Source organism: Lissotriton helveticus, chromosome 12 (genome assembly GCF_964261635.1).
Source record: "Lissotriton helveticus chromosome 12, aLisHel1.1, whole genome shotgun sequence".
Lineage (NCBI taxonomy): Eukaryota > Metazoa > Chordata > Amphibia > Caudata > Salamandridae > Lissotriton > Lissotriton helveticus.
The window spans coordinates 876,573,910-876,596,675 of NC_136073.1; the positions used below are offsets into that span (position 1 = coordinate 876,573,910).

General features: G+C 47.2%; 1 protein-coding gene and 1 long non-coding RNA gene across 2 annotated transcripts in view; one reads left to right on the forward strand and one right to left on the reverse strand.

The window, feature by feature from the left end:
* LOC144797682 (thialysine N-epsilon-acetyltransferase-like) overlaps positions 1-22,766 on the reverse strand; it is a 128,343-nt gene that overhangs the window by 72,051 nt on the left and 33,526 nt on the right. Inside the window, exon 2 of the mRNA XM_078668406.1 lies at positions 5,885-5,936. Coding sequence (XP_078524532.1) covers positions 5,885-5,936 — 52 coding nt within the window. The remainder of the gene's footprint in view (positions 1-5,884; positions 5,937-22,766) is intronic.
* Positions 1-22,766, forward strand: part of LOC144797684 (uncharacterized) — a 305,166-nt gene that overhangs the window by 54,638 nt on the left and 227,762 nt on the right. The window lies entirely within an intron of this gene.

Consider the following 22,766-nt stretch of genomic DNA (forward strand, 5'->3'; position numbering starts at 1 on the left):
TCTAGTAGACATAAATAAATAAATAGCCACTCTTTTCTACTCTTCAACTTCTTTGCTTTATGGCATCATGCCACACTCTTCTCTCCTTCGACCAGGTTGCTCATAGTGATGTGGCATCATGCCCAGTGTCACATGTTGACTCCACATGGACATCTCGCTGGTCTCATCCTGTTCTTAGGACTGCGTCTCTTCTTTGTTGTGGACCTGTCGCAGGTCTGGCCTGTCGGTAGGACATGGCTCGTCTTACCACTGACCTCTCACAGGTCTGATCCCTTCCTCATGGATCTTCTTGGTGCTCCACCCCTTGGACACAGGGTTACCTTCTTTCTGCTCCTTTTACTTGTTCTAGGGCATAGTGCTTGCGCCTTTAGGATGCGCTGTTGCAGTACTTGGTCCTCCATCGGTTAGGGCATGCTGGCAGGGTCAGTCTCTCCATTGACACTTTATTGTAGGCCAAGGGTGGCCATTTGGTGCTGGGGTGTGGCCTGCTAGTGCAGCCCCTTCTCTGGGGTTCTCTGGTGCAAGTTTGCATTCTCTCTTTGCCCCATGAGATAGGGCCTTCTGCTGGCTCCTTGCATTCCTGCTCCTTTCCCTTGAAGTGATAGCTGTTCACCACTTGGGGCGTGCAGCGCTATCTTTTTGCTAACGGTGGTGTCAGACATCCACTAGGGGGTGCACATGCTGATGCCACCCTGGGCTCACCTTCTGCCCTGCTGATGCTCTTCATGTTGCCTTTCCTTGTCCCCCCTTGTGCAGGGGGGCAGTGTTCTGGAGCAGCAGGTATGTGGGTCTGGTCACAGATGTTGCTGGCTCCTGGCAGCATGCATGGATGGCACAAGACCACTAGGGGTTGTGCAGGGTTTAGCGCATGCCTTTAGTGAGCTTGTTGGCTGATCACAAGGCCTTGCAGTGCTGAGGTGCTTTGCACAATGTAGGAGTGGTTTGCATATGGTGTGAGTGTCTGACCAGTTGGGGCTGTTTATTTGCATGCTGTGCTTAGACACTGTAGGCATACTTGGCTCATGCACACGTACCCTCACCACTGGTATAGTGCACCCAGCTAGAGGGGTGGCTTACCTAGGTCAGTTTGGTAGTAGCTTGTAGGCATGGCACGCAGGGCTGTGTGCCATGTCGAGTCTTCACTTTGTTCTGCACCAAAACACGCAGCTTGCAAGGGCAGTGTGTGTGTGTAAAGGTACAGGGCCTCTAAGGTTGGCACAGTAAGTGCTGCAGTCCTTAGAGGGCTTCCCTCGACACAGTGCCCTTGGCACCCATGGTACCTTTTACAAGGGACTGGCGTGGCCAGAGAGGTTCCAGGAAAGGACACAGGCACTGGGAATCTGATTGGCAGGCACTTCAAGTCAAAGTGCATCAGTAGTCTGGCAAACAGTGGGGGGAAAACATGCAAAAAGGGGGACTTTCCTACACCAGGGATGCATCAGCATCCATACTATGCCCTGGCAGGAGCTCTCAGTTTCCACAGGGAAGCGTAAATATACACTGGGGTGCTTACAAACAGGGCAGTGGGAAATGCTGCTTTCAAAGTGTGAAAATCATGTTCTTGTTGAAAGCGGCTGATATGAGGAATCAGCTCTCTATGGGCCCCATTCCCAGAACTAACTTAAGACAAAATCCTAAACTTACTACTTTTGGTATTCACAGAAGTTAGGATTTTGTCTTAAATTTGTCTTAAGACAGACTTAAGACTGACTTAAGTTAGGATTTTGTCTTAAGTCTGTCTTAAGACAAACTTAAGACAAAATCCTAACTTCTGTGAATAAATGTGGGATACTTGTAAAGCGCACTGTTACTCTACCTGAGTGTCCTGGCGCTGTAGACCGCTGGGGAACCCGTCCTGGTTTTTCCCTGTGAGATGGCCCCTTTCTGGGTATCTCCAGGGTGAAACCAGGCATCCCCGGCGTCTGTGGGGGGCCGTTGTAGAGATGAGGCAAGCTTAATGCCCAGAGTTACCGAGTGTGTTCCCTGGTTAGAGTAGGCACTGAGGCGAGAATTATTGAGTCTGTTGACCCTGGTCCAAGACCCTGCCGCGTCGGGAATTGAACCCTGGTCCCGGGCCGTTCTCTGCTTACAGGTCTGCCGCCTCTAACCAGTGAGCCACACCTCTCCACTGTGTGAACAGACCTGTGGTGTCAGTTTGAAAGGCAAACCAGGGGTGGCACAATACATGCTGCAGCCCCTGGTAGGCCTAGGGTGCACCTATGCCCTGGGTACCTATAGTACACTACACAGGGGCTCACAAGGGTGACCCAGTAACCAATCTGGTATGCACCTAAAGTGCATGGTATCAATTTAGAGAGAGAACAGCTGGGCTGTGGGTCTGATTAGCAGGCCCACAGCCACATTAAAGTCGAAAAACTAGAGAATCACAGCAAAAAGTGGGGGTGACCATAGGAAGCAGATCCTACTCTCCTACAGCGTATTATGAGTTTCGGTAGTGTGAGAGCAAGCAGTATGCCACCCCCACACCCCTGCACTGTCGAGACTCACCGCCTGCCGGATTACAACTCAAAAGTGATCTGGCAGGCGGGCGGCATGGCGTTCCCACTGAGGAGCTTCTTTCAAAGTAGATGGTGCCTTTTGGACTGCACAACAAGATTCCTGCATGGCATGGACTCAAAGGTCCATGCTGTGCAAGAACTGGTATGTTTGCAAACAGGTGGGCACATTTTATGCCCCCCTGTGTGCTCAGGGCCCCCTTTGTTATCTCTCCGTCACGGTGTACGTGGACGAGAAACTTCCATGACACACCCGGTGGAGATGAAACTCATAATATGTTTGGTGGGACCACTGCAGTCCCGCCAAGCATATTGCAGTCTCTGACCGCTGCAGAAACACCAGGGAATGATGGTTACCTGGCCGCATTGGCAGTCCTAGGGTGGTTCGACCACCCAACTCATAATGGGGCGGTTGAATCGCCAGTGTGGCAGATGCTGGACTGCCACTGCTGCACCCCTGCAGTCTGCCAGTCCTTAAGTGTTTAGGACCTTTGGAGGTCAGTAGCATGTGTGATGTGCTGTGAGTGAGAGGCTCTTGTGGAAAATCAGGGGTGGCAGTCTTAACTCCATGTCTCAGTTTGAGATGTGAGAAAACATCCAGTGGCAATGACTTACCACCCACAAACATGATGTCATGAGCAGTGAATAGCCCATCCTTATACAGACCAACCCAGGTAGTTATGCAAGCCCGAAGCAGTATACTACACCAAGCCAGTTCCCAAGTGACAGCTGCACAGTTCTAAACAAAAACAGAGCTGGGCAAAACCTCCACCCTGGATGTCAACCTACTCTGGCCCAGCTGCCTAGGAATTATGCCTCCCCCCAAAGATCAGATTAAAAGCCTTGGTGTTTAGCTGGACCATAACCTAAATTTTAAGGAGCAAGCACGGAAGGTGGCAGGTACCTGCTATGGGATCTTGAAGATGATCAGAAAAATTCTCCCCCTGCTGCCTTTCAATGAAAGGAGACTATTGGTTCAAGCCCTAATCCTTTCTAGACTTGACTATGCCAATGGGCTCTATTTAGGTTCTCCATGCTCAACTATTAAAAAATTACGAACTGTAAAAAATTCCGAAGCACGTTTTTTTATGCAGGTTCATAACCGGTAATCTGCAAGACCACACATTGCCTCTCTCTATTGGCTTCTAGTGGCGGAACAAATTCAGTTTAAGGCAATGTGCATTGTCTATAGGACTCTCTCGGCTATGGGCTCTCCGATCCTTCGATCTATCATCTCCCCCTATTATCCCAAAAGATCTCTGCGCTCCAAGAATAAACATCTGGCAGTTGTCCCCAGGATAAATAAATCTCGTAGTGGTGGACGCATGTTTGCATACACCGCAGCAACATTTTGGAACCAGCTTCCTAACGACATTCGCCTGAAGGACAACTATCTGTCTTTCGCAAACTCCAGAAAACTTTTCTATTTCCATGATACCTGACTGTAGCACGGTGATGACTCTACTTCCAGCGCTGGGAGGCCTTCTGGTAGCCATGCGCTTTAAAAAAGCATATTCATTCATTCAATACTTTCATTGTTAAATGTTTTTTGACAATGGCATATGTGGCATACACAAACCTCGTATAGGAAGGAAGCATAAGAGAAAGCCTGGAACTTGCAACCATGGTCCCCAAGCTACTTACTGGCCAGTGTATGCAACACCCTACAGTGTGTTGGAGAAATGTTCTGAGATCCAAGGCTGATGTCCTTGAGAGCCAGCTCGCCAAGGGACACGGGACATCACCTTAGGGGAATCTACAGAAATCTGCTGCAGGAGCTGTGAATCTGCTTGGAAGAGGATTCTGCTTGGCCAGGAGAAAGAGGTTTTCTGGAAGTACCCGTGCAGGAACCGGTCTGCCTGGAGGATAGTCCCAGCCATGACTGCCAAACATGGAGCTGCTCAGAGTAAATCATCTTGGTGAAATTGCACCTAGAATTATAGAAGGTGTATGGTGGATTCTGCTGCTCTAGTGTGCCCCCCATCGGGCCTGAGAGCGAGCGGCATGGTCACTGGACAAAGACCAAAATGGCACCAATGAGAGCAACTCAGAAACAGACAAGATGCACCTCTACAAGGACCCGTCACGTGGTAACAACTGTGCTAGGCTGCCCTTGGAAGCTGCCTGACTGCGGCTGTGATGTTGAGGACACCGAGGACCCAGCAGCCCGCGCCATAACACCTAGGTATTCACAGAGCGGGCTCCAGAATCATCTATAGTTAAAGTTCCTCTTCAAACTTCTCCAGGGGCTGTGCTCCTAATTTTGGTGGGTCCGAGAAGCCCTGCAGCCACTCCCATGCTGTTCCACAGCTTGTCTGGAAGACCGGAAGTGTCCTGTAGATGGTGGGGCTCTGGCGGAGCTGGCCATGTACTCACCATCAGCTGCAGCCTCGCGTCTGAGGAGGTCCTTTCTGCTGCGACAGCAGGAGAACCCAGCTCCCTCACAATGCAAGACCTCAACAAACTAGATTTGGGGTAAACCAACCATAAGGCACATTACAGGGACTGACCCTTGTGTCCTTGAACTTGCAGAAAGCTGCCTACCTCGCCTACCACAAGCAGCACCTGTCTAGATTTCCATCTGTTCTTCATATTTTCGTAAGTCCTAGATAATAACATATTAGTGGCATCCTTGAAAACTGATGCTCTGTATCCTTGTGTAGTATTAGGTGATGGTAAAAGCAGTGGCTGGAATCTGCATTATTGAGTGGTATTGGGTACATTGCTGAGTTCTGATCCTCTGACCACACACCACTTCCCTGAGTAAGCCTTGGACTGCACACCTCGCGACGCTGAGTATCATATATTACAGGGCTGTACTTGTGGCTCATGTATCATTGTCCTAACTCAGCCAGGCCCTAGGACATCAGTTGTAATCATGGTGTACATCAGAACCCGAAAACATGGTCCTCCCAGTGCAGTAGTGCACTTAGATAGAGGGTAGGTTTAGAATGTTAACAGTCAAGTGTTCTATTGCAGCCTAGGTGCATTGCAGTGGTCAGTCTAACGTGTGGGCTATTATCTTTCAATGCCATTGGTGCCATGGTGTTTATGTTCAACTTAATTTCTAAGTTCTATGGGGTGTTCTGGTCAGTTGTACTGCCTTGTTCTTGGTGTGTGGACACTCCGATAAAGCCTCTTTATAACCTACGCTTGTGGAATGTTTGTACTACCCCAACCAGTTACCTACAGGTTTGGTGCTGGAGTGAGCCTACAAGGTAGGAGTAAATAGGTCACCACATGAAAGTAACTTATTCTTTGATAACCTTGTAAAAGTAAGCCTACGAGGTAGGAGTAAAGAAGTCAACACATGAAAGTAACGCCTTCCTTGATATCCTTGCATGCCCAAATAAAAATAATGTACTCACTTTCTTCTGTAATTTTGATGTGTTCTGGAGATTTTTCGTATTCTGCCAACTCCTGAAGGGAAACAAAATATATAAAAATTCAATTTTAGGGCATCGGTCATTCATCTTCAAATGTCCCAGTACCACTGCCAATGATTGAGAACTATCTCCCAGCCACCGCTGTGCTTGTTTCAAGACCTTTTACTGGCTGTCAATATCTGGTGAGATAGAAGAATATCTCATGGAGTTGACTTATTTATCATAGCAGTTCTATATTCCTTCACTGTGGACCAGTCCCCTTATGGATAATGAAAAAGTATAATATAAAAGTGAAAACAAGGAGAGACCCACAAGTTCTGCACCTGAATTGCTCAACAATATCAATATCATCTAGACCATGGGTACTAGAGTTCTGGGGTTGAGATGCACACGTTACTTACCCACCACAAAGACCGTTCCCGGAGATAAGTAACTTGTTCTTTTAATGGATACTTCTAAATGCAGATTCCTCACCTTGTGAATAGGTTCCAAATAGCACCTCCCCAGGTGGCGGGTCTGGTAACTGTCTCAGATCAAAAAGTTCTGCAGGGTCGAACAAACAAAATGTCCCTCTTGACGAACCTGACTGTTGAGGCAGTAGTGTTTCATGAAAGTATGAACAGATGCCAACAAAGCCCTGTGACAAATACACAGGACAGGTACTCCGCACGCTAGCGCAGTGATAGCAGCATTAGTTCTGATGGAATAAGCCCATAAGGCTGCAGGAGTTTACTTCGTCATTCACTAGAGCATAGCTGATCTTTATGCAGAGAACAATTTATCAGGAGATTTATTTGTTTTGTCGAATTTATAATGTGCATAGCTGCCCCAGCGACGGGGCGTGCCTGCACAAACCGCAGACTCCAAGACAAAAACCAGAAAGCAGAAGGATTATGCAGGAAAAAGCCAGGATCTTTATGGCCTTCCGGAACGCAAGGTGGTTCTAGATCACTCAGATGGAAACAGGAAGCGAGTTCCAAAGTTGCGCGGCCAGACTGCAAAAGGAGCGGCCACCCGCTCTGGCTTTCAAGACACGCAGGACGTGTCCTTTTGACTCTTAGGGATCTGTTTTGGAGGAATGAAGTGAACCATTGCAGTACAACCCCTGATAAGCCCATCCTTTGTTCCAGTAAGTTCAATAGATTATCATGTTTAACGGTATCAAATGCGGACGATAAATCAAGCAATATCAGAAAGCATGATTCATTGAGAACCAGCATTTTTAATATGAAATCCATTATATGAGTCAGTGCAGATTCGGTGCTATAATGTTGACGGAGTCCTGACTGGAGTTAGTCAAGGAGTTGATAATTGACTATGTGATTGCATAGTTAGCTCTGAACACATTTTTCTAAGAGCTTTGCTAGGGTAGATATGTTGGAGATAGGTCGGTAGTTATTAGGATCAGAGCTGTCTCCATCGTTTTTTTTAAATGGGAGTTATTTGTCCAACTTTTAGGCAGTTGTGGATAGTGCCTTGACGTAGTGAGTCATTTACAAACTTGGTCCATAGAGGGACAACACAGGATTTGATTTCCTTGAGTGTGCGAGGAGGTAGCGGTCCGTGAAGTGGTTAGATGGGTTTAAGGAGGATAGAATGTTGTACGTTATGTTGGTTGATTAGAGAGAAGGTGTTCCAAGAGGCATTGTTTTTGGCGGGGTCCAGGGTGTTTCATCCCCTTCCGAGATCTGTAAGGTATATGAGAAATTGCATGGGGTAGTTGGTAGTAGTTCCTTTTCTAGTTGGAGTTTGTTCTCTATCTTTGAAGTTTTTTCCTTGAAGAAGGTGGCCATTTCATTGCAATTTGGCGGGGGCTAGTTCCGGAGACTACCGAGTTATATGTGGTATGTGATTGTTCTTGACTATTTCGAATAGTTTTTTTGGCCTGTTTCTGGCTTGGTCAAGCTGTATTTTAAAGAAATTAGCTTTCTCTTGTCGTATTCTTCTATTGTAAGTATTCCTTGTTGTTTTTGGGTGTTTTAGCAATTCTAGGTATGAAGAGGATCTCCAAGCTCTTTCCTCTGTTCTAAGATTTCATCTTTCTGTGTTCAGGTTGTCGTTGAACCAGGGTTTTGAATTTTTATTGGATATATTTTTCTGGTGAAGAGGCGTGATTGAGTCCATTAATTTCAATATGGAAGAGTTGTAGTAGTCAGTGAGCTCATTGACATCCTCCATGTTGGTCTGTGGGATCAAGGTATTATTGTGGTTTATATGACAAAGATCCCTTTTCCATTGTTTTATTTTCTTTGGTTGTTCATGCTTAGGTATCGCCCTTAGATTGATGAGGAAGGTGATGTGATAATGATCTGTCCAGTCACAGGGGCTAATAGATTCTAGGGAAATTATATCAGTTTTTGAGATAATAAGGTCCAAGGTCTCCCCCTTGTTATGAGTTGGCCTGCTGCACATTTGGGATAACTCATGGTCTAATAGAAAAGAGTTTAGGTTATTCAATGAGTGGTTGTTGATGTCATTCCAGTGTAGATTGAAGTCTCCCAGGAAGATCTGGGGTCCTTGGGTATTGTCGTTCATTGTGATAATTTCCATTACTTGTTCAATGAATAAAGAGTTATCACCCGGGGGGTGATATAGGGCATGTATATTACAAATGGATTTAATGTTGCATAAAATGTTGATGCTAAGATATTCGCACGTCGTGACCATTATTGTTTCCAATTGGCGTACTGATAGTGTATTGTGGTAGATACATGCTATACCACTCCCTATTTTTTCTGGTCTATCTAGTCTAATGATCTTGTGGCTTGGTGGTGCTAGTAGATCTATGATGGGATGAGATGAGATTAACCATGTTTCCGTGAGGATAACTATGTCGAATTTGTGTGAGAGAATAAGGTCATAAATATCTGGTGCATGCTTATTTGCTGATCTGCAATTGAAGAGCATGCACTTCAGCTGCTTATTATTATGAGGAGAGACCATCTGTGGTAAAGAGATGCTCTTGAGGTTATTCTTGTTTATTCCCTTGTGGTTGAGGCTCGGTTCTCTGAAAGGATTCGCTTGGATGGTTTGTATTTGATTTTTATTGGACTGTTAGTATTCTCTTCGGACAGATAAGAGAGGAGGAGTTCATGGATCTCCTTGCTCGACAAATCTTGATTAGTTCTCTTTGGTCAAGAGGCATCATTAGGGTAAGGTGTAGATCCAGATCTCAAAATGGCTGTGTGTGGGACAAGGAATATGGGGGTGTCTGTGAGGGAAACAGTTCTGTTTTATCATGTTGTTATTTGAGCTCTGAGAGCGTTGTATATCAGATGTGATGGTCGTAAGCCTCTGAAGGTCCTCCTTAAGATTTTTAAGACAATGGTCAATCACGATGAATCTCATTACCCAGTAATCATGTTTACAGGTAGCTGTGGGTTGTGTTGGAAGGTCGGGGAGCTGAGTGATGTTGTGAGGAATGCCAAGTTGGGAGGGAGGGTCCTTGTTATTAGATGGACAGTTTTGAGATGGGTGGGTATGAAAAGGATTGTAGATGAGGGGAGGTGATGTAGAAAGGGTGGAAGTGAGAGGGTTAGAGGATCTGGGTGATTTAAGATTGGTTTGTTGAGAAGATATGGGTGTGTGGATATTATTGTTCCCTGTATGAGTGTTCAATGAGGGAGGGCCTGGAGGGCTTTCATTGGTATGCTCTGAGTAGGCAAGGGAGAGTGAATGCCAGGTATGGTTCTTAATCTCCGCTTGTGGGGATGGATCTGTAGTGAGATTGGTGGTAGCGGGTTGGTTAAGCAATCCCTTGCTACCGGAAGTAGGCTGATTAGGCAAGTAGAAGCCGTGTGTGTACAAGAGGAGGTGGGAGTTTCATTGTGTTCGTTGGGGTAGTATTTGGTGGGAAGAGTGGACTTGTTGCAAACCCCTTTTTAGGTCTCGGCTAGGCAGCGCATGCGCTATCTCGTCGAGAGATGCTGTATACAGTATTGTGGGGGAAGCTCCGCCCACTTTCTGCCCATGCTTTTGATTGGCTCAAAACTGAAATGCTGCATTCCGATTGGTTGCTGGTATATTAGTCCCGCCTCCTTACTGCCATGAAGTCATGTTTATCCTTCCATGGCTATCAGCCCCTTTACTTCAGCAACTCTTTTGTTCCCCTGCCTCCCCCTGTTCCTTCCCGCAGTCTGTGAATTCTCTGGCCGCCACCACCACCACCCACTCCCGTTCCTGCCTTCTCCGGCGACCGCATATTTGTTTACAATGCAATAGGACTCGCGCAAATACGAGCCCTATTGCATTTGTAAATGTTTTTTTTTTCATATGATTGGCTGCCTGCATTCTCACTTTCTTTTGCCTGACCTGTCCCGACTCTCGCATGCTTTACAGATTGCGCATGCGCGTCAAAAGTCTTACTCTGTAGCAGAAGAGCACCACCTAAGTACAGGTTCCTTGCACTTTAATTTTTGAATTTTTGAATAGTTGGTTCTTTCGTCTTCAATGGCAACGCATTTTTCGGTTTTTTGAAGATTCGTTATCATGTGTTTTCAAAAGAGCGCTGGTTGTAAATATTTTTTTTTAGCAAAGGGCTTTATGATGTACTTTTTCAAATTAATTAATGCAAACTGAGCGCACGCATATTCCAGTTTACTTTGTTTTTAGGCTACCACAAGCACATAACTGCACTGCAACTGCACTGCACACCCAGTTTTATATTACTAGCGGCGCGTGTACTTTCTCTAATTTTGTGTTGGACTTTTTTTTTAGGCTTTGTTTTGTGTCCAATGGCAAAACATTTTTGGTCGTTTTTGGAGACACGTTTTCACGTTGTTTGTTTTTGACTTTTTAGTGGTGAGCTAAACAACGAGTAAGCGTGGAGAGTGACAGGGGGCTTAACCAGTGGCAATCTGGTCTGCTTCAAGAACCTGTGGGGCAGGGTTGGCACACGGGCATATATATCAGCAGGGCTCAAGTTAGGGTACCACGCAGGTGGACGGCGTCCCCCCACCTATTTTACTGGGGGATGCCGTCCCCCCTGCCAAACAGCTGGACTTATCTCTTTGGCCTCTCTGGTACGAGGAGCTCGGCACCTTTCGTGATGTCACTTCCTGTCGTGATGTCACTTCCGGTGACAGTGTCCCCCCACTTCTTTTTTAGGTCTCGACTATTCTATCCCGCTGGGATGGATAGGCGAGATTATAGTAGGCAGTTCAAAATCTCTACCAAACTGCGGATCGCATACAGTTCATGTGATCTATGCGTGTGCATGCCAGCCACGTCACACACCACCATTTGTCTGTGCCTTGGCATCAGACTACAATGGCTGCCGCTCCCCCCCGCATGCACATCGCACCCCACCATTTGTCTGTGCCTCGGCATCGGACTTCAAAGGCTGCCGCTACCCCGCCCAACCCCCCCCCCCCCCCTTTCCCGCCACAGCAATGCAGAGAGCTTGTCTCTCTTTCCCGGTCTTCATCGCTCGCCTGTTTTTTCTGGAGTTTTTTTTTTCAAATATATAGCGCAAACTCGACTGAAATATATTGGCGCGCTTTACATGAGCACCCAATTACATTACACAAGATCACACACTTGCTCTGCTCTGTTCTCTCTCTCATCTACTTCTTCCCTGTTCACCTCTCTCCTTGCTGTTTCCTTTGTCTCACACTCTAATATCCTTCACCATAAAGTCTCCTATGCCAGAGGCACTTCCCTTTCTCCTTCACACTGCAAGGGCTCTTTCCCAACACCCCACTCCCACATCTTTACCCCCCACCCTCACCTGACTTTACTGACTCCCTATTTGATCTTCTTCCTCATACTCATACACTCGCATTCAGGAGTCTCACCTTCTCTACTTTCTACACCGCGTAGCTTTCTGTGTTGGTCCAGCCATTTCTTTCTGCCTTCATTTAATGTCTCCTGCACAAAACGGGTGTCCTGTCTCTGACATTGTTTTTCTGCTATTCTCAACCTTGTTCTCTCACTTCCGTAATGACTTATTTTCATGGATAATGGGGTTTCAATGGCAGCCGCAGCAATACGGTTTCTTTTCATACTTCATACCAGTGAGGGTCTTGCTGTTTTGTTTCTTCAGCAACATCCAGAGGTCCTAGAGTACTATTCGTGTACTGAAAGCAAGATTTGTGGTCATATGCATAATAGCTTTAACGTTGACACTGATTGGTTAATGAAAGATCAAAAGAGGAACCCCGAGCAAAATAACAGTATTCACAAATATAGATAAACCAATTTTGTGTTCAAATCAAAAGTCAAGAAGACTTGTTGATGCACATGTTGAATCTTGATACCACAAACCACAGCCAACACGTGTTTCGTCAAAAGGGTATCGATCGCGGTCCGGCAGTACGCTGGACCGCGATCGATAATGTGCGCGGTATCTTTGACAGAATTATTGATATGTGTCAAGGAACGGATTTGAATGAGACAAGTACACTTTGACTTCTTGTGCTCTACAGTCCGTGATGACATTGAAATTTGGTGGCTTACGATTGTACTCATATACTGAAATTAGATTTGTATGAAGGACGCACTGATATAGAAAAGGACCTCTTGTGTCAACTATATATGGAAAAGACAGTCCAGGCCCTGAGGTAGTCTTTGGGTTATACCCTTTTGACGAAACACATGTTGGCTGTTGGCTGTGGTTTGTGCTATCAAGATTACATGTGCATCAACAAGACTTCTTGATCATCTGTAAATGAGAAAATTAAAGATAAAGGACTGATGACTACAAATGTGTTTATATGGACAATTGATTTGAACACAAAAATTTTTATCTATATTTGTGAATACTGTTCTTTTGCTCTAGGTTCCTCTTTTGATCTTTTGTTATAAATAACAATTGTTTCTTATTGTTATTTTTTGATAGCGTTAGGTGGTCGCTGTCTTTGGTTTCCCTGGATGCAACCCTTGAATATACTTTCTCTAAATTCTTACTGCTTGGACCATGTGCTGAGTATTCCTCACTACCTGTTTGTGCAAAGTGCTGATTGGTTATTGGTCGGCATTTGGGATAGGCATTAGGGAGCGCAATATAGTTATCAATTTGACACAGACCATTTGTAATACTAGCCTAAGTGATAGTGTTGCCTATCTGTAGGGCAGTGAAGTACCTGCTCTGCTCTTCTGGGTGTCTTTTAAGGACTCTTTGAACAGCGTGCTTTTAGTACACAGAGATTATTTTGCCGTTTCCTTACACCGTCCTACCACAACATGCTTGAAAGAGTGGGGCTTGTTTAAACACAGCTCGAACTGTGCTTTCTAGTTTTACCTGTTTTCCTTCTCCTGCAAGTTTTCCATCTCTTTTTCACCTTTACCCTTTGCGATCTTTTTCCCTCTCTTTCTTTCTTTTTACCCCTTTTCTTGCTCTGAAGCATTGCTGCCTCCCCCCCCACTCACTTCCCTGGTTTCTGAGCCCTAACTCCTTCCTCTCACAGTCCTGCCCGCCGCCCTCGGATCTCTTCCCTCTCCCAGACGTAAGGTGCCACCCCGCCTTTCCTGTGCCAAGGCCTCCCACCAAGCCTGCCACTTTCAGACCCTGCTTTTTTACAGCTTTTGTTGCTGCTCTTCTGATTTTCCTTTTTTTTTTGTTCTCTTGTCTGCGGCATTCGAACAGAAAAATGAGTGGTGCTGCCCATCACCACCTGCACACATGAAGCATGCTCTGTGTCCTCTTCGTCACAATGCTGCGCTTACGCACACACCAAGCACTTTACCGTGCCGTTTTGTAAGAAAGAGGCAATTTAACAGACTGTAGGTACGGATCTGGATTCCCGGCCTGTGTCTACAACTGATCTGAGTCTCACTTTGGTTCACGCGCCTCACTGTCCTACACATCCTGATGACGTATCACCTGGTGACAGTACATTTACGCAGGAGACAGCTGGGCTTGCCGAGCTGGGGCTTTACTTCACCTCACCGCCCTCTCCCCACAGAGAAAGCAGGTCCCTCCTATTTGGTTTAATCAGCAGCCTCGGCTCCCCCCAGGCCTGAGAAGTGAAGCCTGCACTCGACTTGAGGGACAGGCCTGGTGAGCACAGAGGAGATGGCAGGAGGACGGCCACCGCTCAGAATTGACAGTTCATGTGAGCCAGGCGCATGCACATCACCAGCCACACCCGCACATCGCACTCCATACACCATGAGTCTGAGCCTCGGCATCAGACTTCAAAGGAAGCCGCCCCTCCCCCATCAGACTTCAAAGGAAGCCGCCCCTCCCCCATCAGACTTCAAAGGAATGTCTATAACTTGCTTGGTGCTGTCTGATTCTTACTCCCTCGAGCACAAGCTTCACGGTTCTAGCAAGAAGCCTTCCTTCTCCTTGCCGCCTCGGAAACACGAGCCAGGGAGCGCTTTTTTCCAGGGACGCTGAACCTTATTATAACCGTAGTGAATACATGCAGTCAAGGTTTTGACAGTTCATCCATTAAAATAATTACCCATGCAGATACGTGTATTAATATTAATAATGGCGTTTGATGGGCACATCTCTCATTCCCGGGCCTTCGCGCATCCCTGGCCTGCTGTGAAGGGTTCCCGCCATGCACATGGAAGCAGCCACCCCACTTACAGAACAAGGGCCCTCGCCGACGAGCACGGAGCATAATTGTCGTGTTCTCCGACCCCCAGGAACACACAGGAAACGATTGGTGCTTCAGGTAGTTGTTTATTATCTTATCTGATACAGCACATGTGTCCTCTGACCTCTTGCCTCGAGGTCCTGCTTGTTGTCCTTGTCCCTTCCTGTCCCCTCCCCTGACCGGAACTGGTGTCCAGTGTCCCCTGGCCTCTGCCCTGTGCCCCAGGGTCCTAGTGCCCCTGTCCTGGGCCGGACATCTCCCCCCTTGTTGCGAAACAAACATTTCACAACAAAACATTTCTCCGGATGCTGCCTGTGGTCAGAGAGAGATATGTAGAGATATGTAGAGAGAGAGAGAGAGAGAGAGAGAGAGAGAGAGAGAGAGAGAGAGAGAGAGAGAGAGAGAGAGAGAGAAGAGAGATGGATGACAGAGGAGTTTCCACAGGCCTCCGTCTCTTTACATCTCCTCTATTAGTCTTTTTGTCTTCTTGCATTCTCTTCTTGGTCACTGTTCTCTGATGTCAGCTTGTGCTTCTTCCTCTTGTGTCTCTTCCTTCGACTCTTGCATTGGCACCTCCTCTTTTTTGGTTTTCAATTCTCTGAAGTGCGAGCTATTTCTCATGATGTGATATTGGCCTGATGAAGCCGTGATCATTGGCCCCTTTACTTCTGTCACTGTCAATGGGTCTCTTGAGAAAGCACTATCTGATTTCCTCACTTGTCTTTGTTTCACTATCACGGTGTCTCCTTCTTTTATTTTGTTGTTTGTCGCGTGTCTTCTCTGATCAGCATAGGCCTTAATTTTTGCTTTCGCTGCTTGATCTCTTGCGGCAATGTCCTTTTGCTCCACTCTTTCCACCTCTTTCATTTGTGGCAGTCGCGTTCTGCTTGAGCGCCCCAACTCTAGTTCAGCAGGGTACTTTCCTGTGGAGCTGTGAGGGGTGTTCCGATAGTCTCTCAGAACCTGACATATTGCTTGGCCAATTGAGATCTGTGTTAGTTTTGCTCTCTGTATCGCCTTTTTGATGGTTCCCATGAACCGCTCAGCCATTCCGTTTGCTTGTGGCCACAGAGGTGTTATCCTTTGATGATTGATCCCAAGGTATTCCATGAATCTTTTGAATTCCTCGCCAGAGAATTGCAGACCATTGTCTGTCTTCAGTGTCTGTGGCGAGCCCCATGCTGCGAATATGTCATCTAGGACTGGCAGTGGTGCGTTTGCCGAGGTCGATGCCACTTGTCTCACAATTGGGAACCTGGAAAATTCATCGATTATTACCAGCAGGTAATTTCCTGTCTCCAAGGGGCTATAGAAGTCAGCCGCCAGCTCTGTCCACACAGCTTTTGGGAGTTGTGACATTTGCAGTGGCTTTGGCTTTGATGAAGGCCCTGTTATTTGGCAGATGTGGCAGTGCATCACAATTTCTTCGACCATGGTGTCTAGTCCCGGAAACCACACTTTTTCTCGCAGCATTTTTTTTGTTGCTACAATCCCTCGATGCGACTCATGCGCTAGTTCCACTGTCCTTCTTCTCAGTGTCCGGGGCGTTATTATTCGAGTGCCTCTCATCACTATTCCATTTCCACTTTCGGAGAGCTCTTCACTTATATTTTTGAACGCCAGCAACTCTTCTCTTTCTACCCCTTTTTCCCAGCTGCTGTTGCTGTTCACGTGCCTCCACCTTTGCTGTTTTGTTATTTTCATTGTGGCTTGCATGGTGGGGTCTTGTTTTGTTTCCTTTTCTAGCTCTTCCATTGTTATGGTTGCCGGCGTGTTATGCTTCAGTGCAAAGTTCAAATATTCCTCTACCATCGTTGTCGCTTGTGATGCTTGTGGCAGAGGGTGCCTTGATACGTAGTCAGCTGGGTTGTGCTCCTTCCCTGGCTTGTGAATTATTTTGAAATTGTAATCCATGAGCCTTATCCCCCACCTCTCTATTCGGGGTGGTATTTTTGCATTTGGGTTGCTGTATATTGTTATCAGTCCTTGGTGATCTGTTATGATTGTAAATGGTTTTCCGTAGATGAACATGTGATAGTGTTCACACGCCCACACTACTGCCAAGCTCTCTTTTTCCGGCTGAGAGTATCCCTTTTCCACGTCTGACAGGCTCTTGCTTCCATATGTTACTACTTCTCTTGGGGAGTCTTTTCCTGATTGATGTTGTGCCAATATTGCCCCTAGTCCTACTGGACTCGCATCTACTGTTAGTTCGGTGCATAGTCTTGGATCAAAATATGCTAAGTGATCTACGGCCGTCACAGCATGTCTTATTTCTTTGAACGCTTTGCTGCATTCTTCCGTCCACTTGAAAATGTGGCCTTGTTTTGTCAATTCTCTTAAAGGTGCACTTACAGTGGCAAAGTCTTGAATATATCTTGCACAGTAGCTAGCAAGACCAAGGAATGACCTCACTTCTGCCACATCATTGGGTTGCTTCGCTCTTTCCAGTGTCCTTACCTTGCTGCGATCCGGGCGCATTCCTTTTTTGGATAAAATGTGGCCAAAGAATGCTAGTTCTTCTCGCTCTAGCTCACATTTGTCTTCATTCAGTGTCAGACCTGCCTGCTCCAGGTGAAAGCATACTTCTCTCAGAGCTTTGTCGTGCTCCTCCTCTGACTTTCCAAACACTAGAATGTCATTGCTGTAATTTAAACTGTTCTTTACTGGCCTTATTACCTGTCTTATTGTTTCCTGAAATATTTCCGCAGCAGATGAGATCCCAAAGCTCAGACGTTTGTATCTGAAGAGACCTAGGAGGGTGGAGAACGTTGTGATATATCGAGACTGAGGATCTAGTTCTATTTGGTGGTATCCCTTACACAAATCTAATTTGGAGAAACGCCTTGTGCCTGTGAGGCAGCTGATCATATCATCGTGGAGTGGTCTGGGATGTCCCTCACGTTCAATTGCTTCGTTTGGTATCCTCATGTTGACACAGATTCTTATTTTTGACGTGTCTTTCTTTGGAACGCCACTATTGGCGACACCCAGGGCGTTGGTCCTTCTGCTGGCTCTATTATGTCCTGCTTGAGCAATGCTTCAAGCTCCTCCTCTACCTGTGGCTGCAGGTGTATCGGCACTCTTCTATGATGTTGCGCTATTGGCCTTACTGTTTCATCGATGTGGAGCGTTATTTGCCGCCCTTTCAGTTTTCCTAGTCCTTGTAGTAGCTTGGGGTATTCCTTCAGGATGCTTCCTTTTTCTGACATATTGTAAGTCATCTCCAGGAGACCCATCCACTGAGCCGTGATGTTGCTCAATAAGCATGGTGCTGGGATGTCGCCCTTCAACAAGTGTATTTCCTCTTTGGTCTTTAGATCTTTGTATGTCACTTCTTCCATGAACTTTCCCATGTTTGTTACCGGTTTCCTGGACCCCCAGGTGAACACTTCAACTCGGGATGGCCTCAATGCTGGTTTTATTTTAATTTTTTTGTATTCAGAGACGCACATGATATTACATGTTGCACCACTGTCCAGGACAAACTTGGCCTTGTGTGGCCCTACACCGATAGTCACAGATTCTGTCTTTTTCATTTTGCTTTTGTCCACAAGGCATATTCTTTCTCTGTCTTCACCTTCATCACTTGATTCAGTGGTGATATGCGTCATGAAATAGAGTCTTTCCGTCCTTTCTTCCTCTTCTTCATCTGACTCTATCGAGGAGCTCCTGGTTTTTGTTTCAACATGCCTGACGTGCCTGCTTGTTGACATTCGTGATCTTCCTGTTTTTCTTCGGTCATTTCTGAAATTCATCCCTTGGCATACGCTGGCGTAATGGTTTCTCCCATTGCACTTCCTGCACGTCTGGCCAAATGCCGGGCATGGGCCTCTATGCAGAAATTTAACTCCGCACTTGTAATATGTTACTTCCGGTTGTTTCTTTGTTGTTGGTTCATTTCTATCTTTTTTCCAACCACTCGAGCGGTTGTTGTTTGTTATGCTGTGAGCTTGTTCCACTCGTCGTTCCTTTCCTCCCTCCATTTTCTTTGCTTGTGCTGTCGCTCTAGCCTCCGCTCTTGCTAATGACAGTATGTTTTCTAGTGACGTTGGTTCCTTTAGGATCCTCGCATGGAACTCCGTGTCACGGCAGCCCTCAATGATACGCAGTCTGATTGCTTGTTCATTATCGAACTTGTCGAATTCGCAGTGTGTTACAAGCTTTCGCAGTCTTGTTGCAAAGTCATCTAGCGTCTCATCCGGCTGTTGAAATGCAATTGTGAAAGTGTATCGTTCAAAATCGACGTTTCTCTGAGGATCAAATTTATCAGTTAGGCATTTTTTTAGTTTGTCAAAGGTGGCGATCTCCTCTTTTGGCAGTGTCACTAATAGATCTTCAACCTCATCACCTACTAAGTTCAGGAATAAGCCTAACCTTTTGGCTGCTGTCACATCTGTTGCTTCCATGTATCTCTCAAACCGTCTGATCCACCTTTCCCATCTGATTCCAGCTTGTGGCTCAGATATGTTGAATGGTAGTGGCGTTCTATATTGTGCACTTTGTTTTGGTTCTGCCATTCTGCCTTGTTCACTTGTTTCTTGGCTTGTGCTTGTTTCTTTATTTCCCTCTTTTTCTTCTTCTTGGCACTTTGTTGTTACCATTAATTCTTGTTTTCCTCTAGAAATCCTTTAATCTTCTGCCTTTGCCCTTTATTTTCCTTTCCTGTGCTTTATTATTCATCTTTTGTCTTTGCTTGTGCTTTATTATTCTTTTTAGTCCATAAATCGGCACTCTTTTCTTCTTTTTCGCCTTTGCCTGCCTTTAAAATGGCCGCTGCGCTGTTCTTTGCTCTGATTGGCCAATTTGCCTGACCTCAAAATGGCCGCTTTGATCTCGCGAGACTTCTTAGCCAATCGCGGGTGCTGCCTGACTTAAAAATGGCCGCCGCGCTGTTCTTTGCTCTGATTGGTTCTCGCGCCTGACATCAATATGGCCGCCGAGACTCTCGCGAGAGCTCGCACCAATTTCTTAACTTTTACGCTTTTTACACGGCGCTTACCGGACAGTCAGTCTTCTTCTCGCAGTGGTCGGGGTGGGCTCCCGCGTCGCTGCGCTTCCTCCTGGGCACTTTTACTCTTCCTTTTTCTTGGCACGACGCGATCCAGGGTAGGCTCCTGGTTTCAATCGCGGTCAATTCGTCGATGGGCACACATGGATTTCTTTGAACCTTCGTCGCCAGATGTCGTGTTCTCCGACCCCCAGGAACACACAGGAAACGATTGGTGCTTCAGGTACTTGTTTATTATCTTATCTGATACAGCACATGTGTCTTCTGACCTCTTGCCTCGAGGTCCTGCTTGTTGTCCTTGCCCCTTCCTGTCCCCTCCCCTGACCGGAACTGGTGTCCGGTGTCCCCTGGCCTCTGCCCTGTGCCCCAGGGTCCTAGTGCCCCTGTCCTGGGCTTGACCATAATGGAGCGTGGTGACTGCACAGGAGCCGTCAGCTGCAGCAGCACCCAGGGGCGGCTCTAGGCTCATGACGGCCCCGGGCAGGGAGCGTAGGCAGGGGGTCCCGGAAGAGGGGGTCCGGGCGGGGTGGAACGCGGAGGCCAGTGAAAAGGGAGGGTGGCAGGGTGTTTGGAAGTGGAACAGAGCCGGAGGCTACCATATCCCTCCCAGGGGCCGCCATGCAAATATGTATCCATAGGATTATTATATTTAGGATATATATTGGCGTGGCGGCCCCTGGCGTTTGGTGGCCCTGTGCAGGTGCACAGCTTGCACATGCCTAAGGCCGCCCCTGCAGCACCGGATCACAGGTCGGCGGGCCGCTGTTTGTCAGGCGTCACTTTTGACACCCAGGCATAGAGGAGGCTACAAACCAACGTCGACCCCGCTGCTTAATACCCACAATTCCACTGCACACCAGGAGGAGGAATCGGAATATTACGTTTGGGAAATGAAATTGTCTACAATTTATTCATCTTAAGCGAGGGCACTGTTACAGCTCTTACGTCGGTCGGGGGGATGCCGAGGTAGAAACCAGAAAATGCGCCTTGCTGCCGTTTCCACTGAAATTCTCGTAAACTGATAGTTGGTCTTTCAGAGGAAGAGCTGTGTGAAGATGTTTAAAGTAACGGCATTGCAGTCTAAATAAGAACTCACGCCTCAGTGCTCCCCTGAACATGAAAAAACACAGGCGGGAAGTTACTCAGGGCGCAGAAATAAAGTAATGTCTTTGTCAGTAATATGACACACAGTGTGTTAAACGCTCGCCACAGACAGCTGTAGTGCTATGAAGGTCAAAGCAAAACCAACCGCGTCTTCGATCTTTCCCAGATCAATAGAGTGCCATTACATTTGATTTTTCGTAACACCGGTCCTCGGAAGCTTTTTTCCGGTCCAGGGAAGGCATGGCTTGGCAGTTCGGGCTGGACTGTTCCCATGAGGCACAGGGTCAGACTGATTTGCATATAGCCATGTCTGAACTGGGGTGGCAGAGTGGGCTAAAGAACGGTGATGGATTAAACCCAGATCTTTTGACTGGGTGTGAGTGTTTGATTGGTTCAGATGCTCCGTCCATTACCAACCCCTTTTGTACCGCTTTTGGCCGCCATAAGTGTGGCAGGGTATGCTCAGACGTGAGTCCCTTGCTCACTTTGCCACTGGATTCAAGCAAGCCGGGCTGAAGACGGCTGTAATGCCAGAAACCGGTCCTCGGAAGCTTGTTTCCGGTCCAGGGAAGGCATGGCTTGGCAGTTCGGGCTGGACTGTTCCCATGAGGCACAGGGTCAGACTGATTTGCATATAGCCATGTCTGAACTGGGGTGGCAGAGAGGGCTATAGAACGGTGATGGATTAAACCCAGAACTTTTGACTGGGTGTGAGTGTTTGATTGGTTCAGATGCTCCGTCCATTACCACCCCCTTTTGTACCGCTTCTGTCAGTAATATGACACACAGTGTGTTAAACGCTCGCCACAGACAGCTGTAGTGATATGAATGTCAAAGCAAAGCCTATCGCGCCTTCTATCTTTCCCAGATCAATAAAGTGCCATTACATTTGATTTTCCGTAACACCTGTTAGTTACACTGCCTTGAAGTCGAATCAGTGTGGTATGAAGCACTATATAAAATCACGCTTTTACTATTACCCAGTGCTAGGGGGTGGAGGGGGGGCGTGTGAACTAATTGCGCCCATCTTACCAGAAGTACGCAAATAGTGTGCATTGGTGTGGAGGGCTTTGGGTACTGGTGTCAGCACTTGTGTACTCCTGCTTGCACCCTAGTCACTGGGGCAGGCGGTAAAACAGCCCCACACTGCCCCCTGTCCCCAGCATGGAAGACGCTCAGGCCCTGGTCACTGCACTAGGTGCAGCCTGGCACATGAAGAGTGTGCATGTGAGCACAACCATGCGCACTTCGCCTCTGCTGCCACTTCAGCTCACCAGGCTGCACACCCCCTCACCCCTCGCTCGCCAATGTCCCTTCCACCCTTCCTTTGATCTCGCCGCGAGTTCTCTCAGGCTAATGTCCCTCTCCCTCCCCCAGCACATAGCGCGCATCGCTTGTTTGTCTTTCCTGCCCTGTCACTTCGCTGATGTTTTCTCATCCCTCCTCTGCCACGTTTGTCTAGCCCCCACTCTGTTGTTTTCTCGTTCGTGTCCTGTCACACCTGACTGCCCTATCACTTGTTTGGTGCTATATCTACAGTATCTCACTCTGTGCTGTCTGTTCCCGCCTTCTTAGACATCTCTGTGACATAATTGTCCTCTCGCTTCCACAGTGCTGTCTATTCCAGTGCTCTCACACCCCTCTGTCCTGTTATGTGCATTCCTCATTCACGTCAGTCCTAAAGCCTCTCTTTTGCTGTTGTGACATTCTCATGCCTACAATAAAACCTCCCTTCTTGTTTCACTTGCCTGCCCCATCAGTCCTTCCTGCGTTCCTATTGCTTCTCGGCGCTGTTGTGCCATTGCTGCCTTTGTCCTAGCAGTCCCTTGTCGACAGTCTGATCTCTCCATCCTCACGTACATTCACCATGAGGTCTCTGGGTTCTACATCTTTCCTGTCTTCTTGTCTTGAGGCCGTATCATTGTGTTTATGGCCTGTCACACGTCTTTTTTAGGTTTCGCCCTGGGCGTTGCAACTGCGAAGCAGTTGCTCCGCACACGGCGAAATCTCATGATCCTACATATGGGCTTTGGTTAAGCCTCTGTCTCCCATTGGCTAGCTCCATAAATGGAGGCTAGCCATTGGGAGACAGAGGCTGTCAATCACGCTTTCTCGTGAAAACTCGATTCGGGGCGTTTCTCGGTCTTTTTTTAAGCCCCTCCCCTTTGTCCTGGGCCGCGCTGTCATTGGCTGCCGGCCC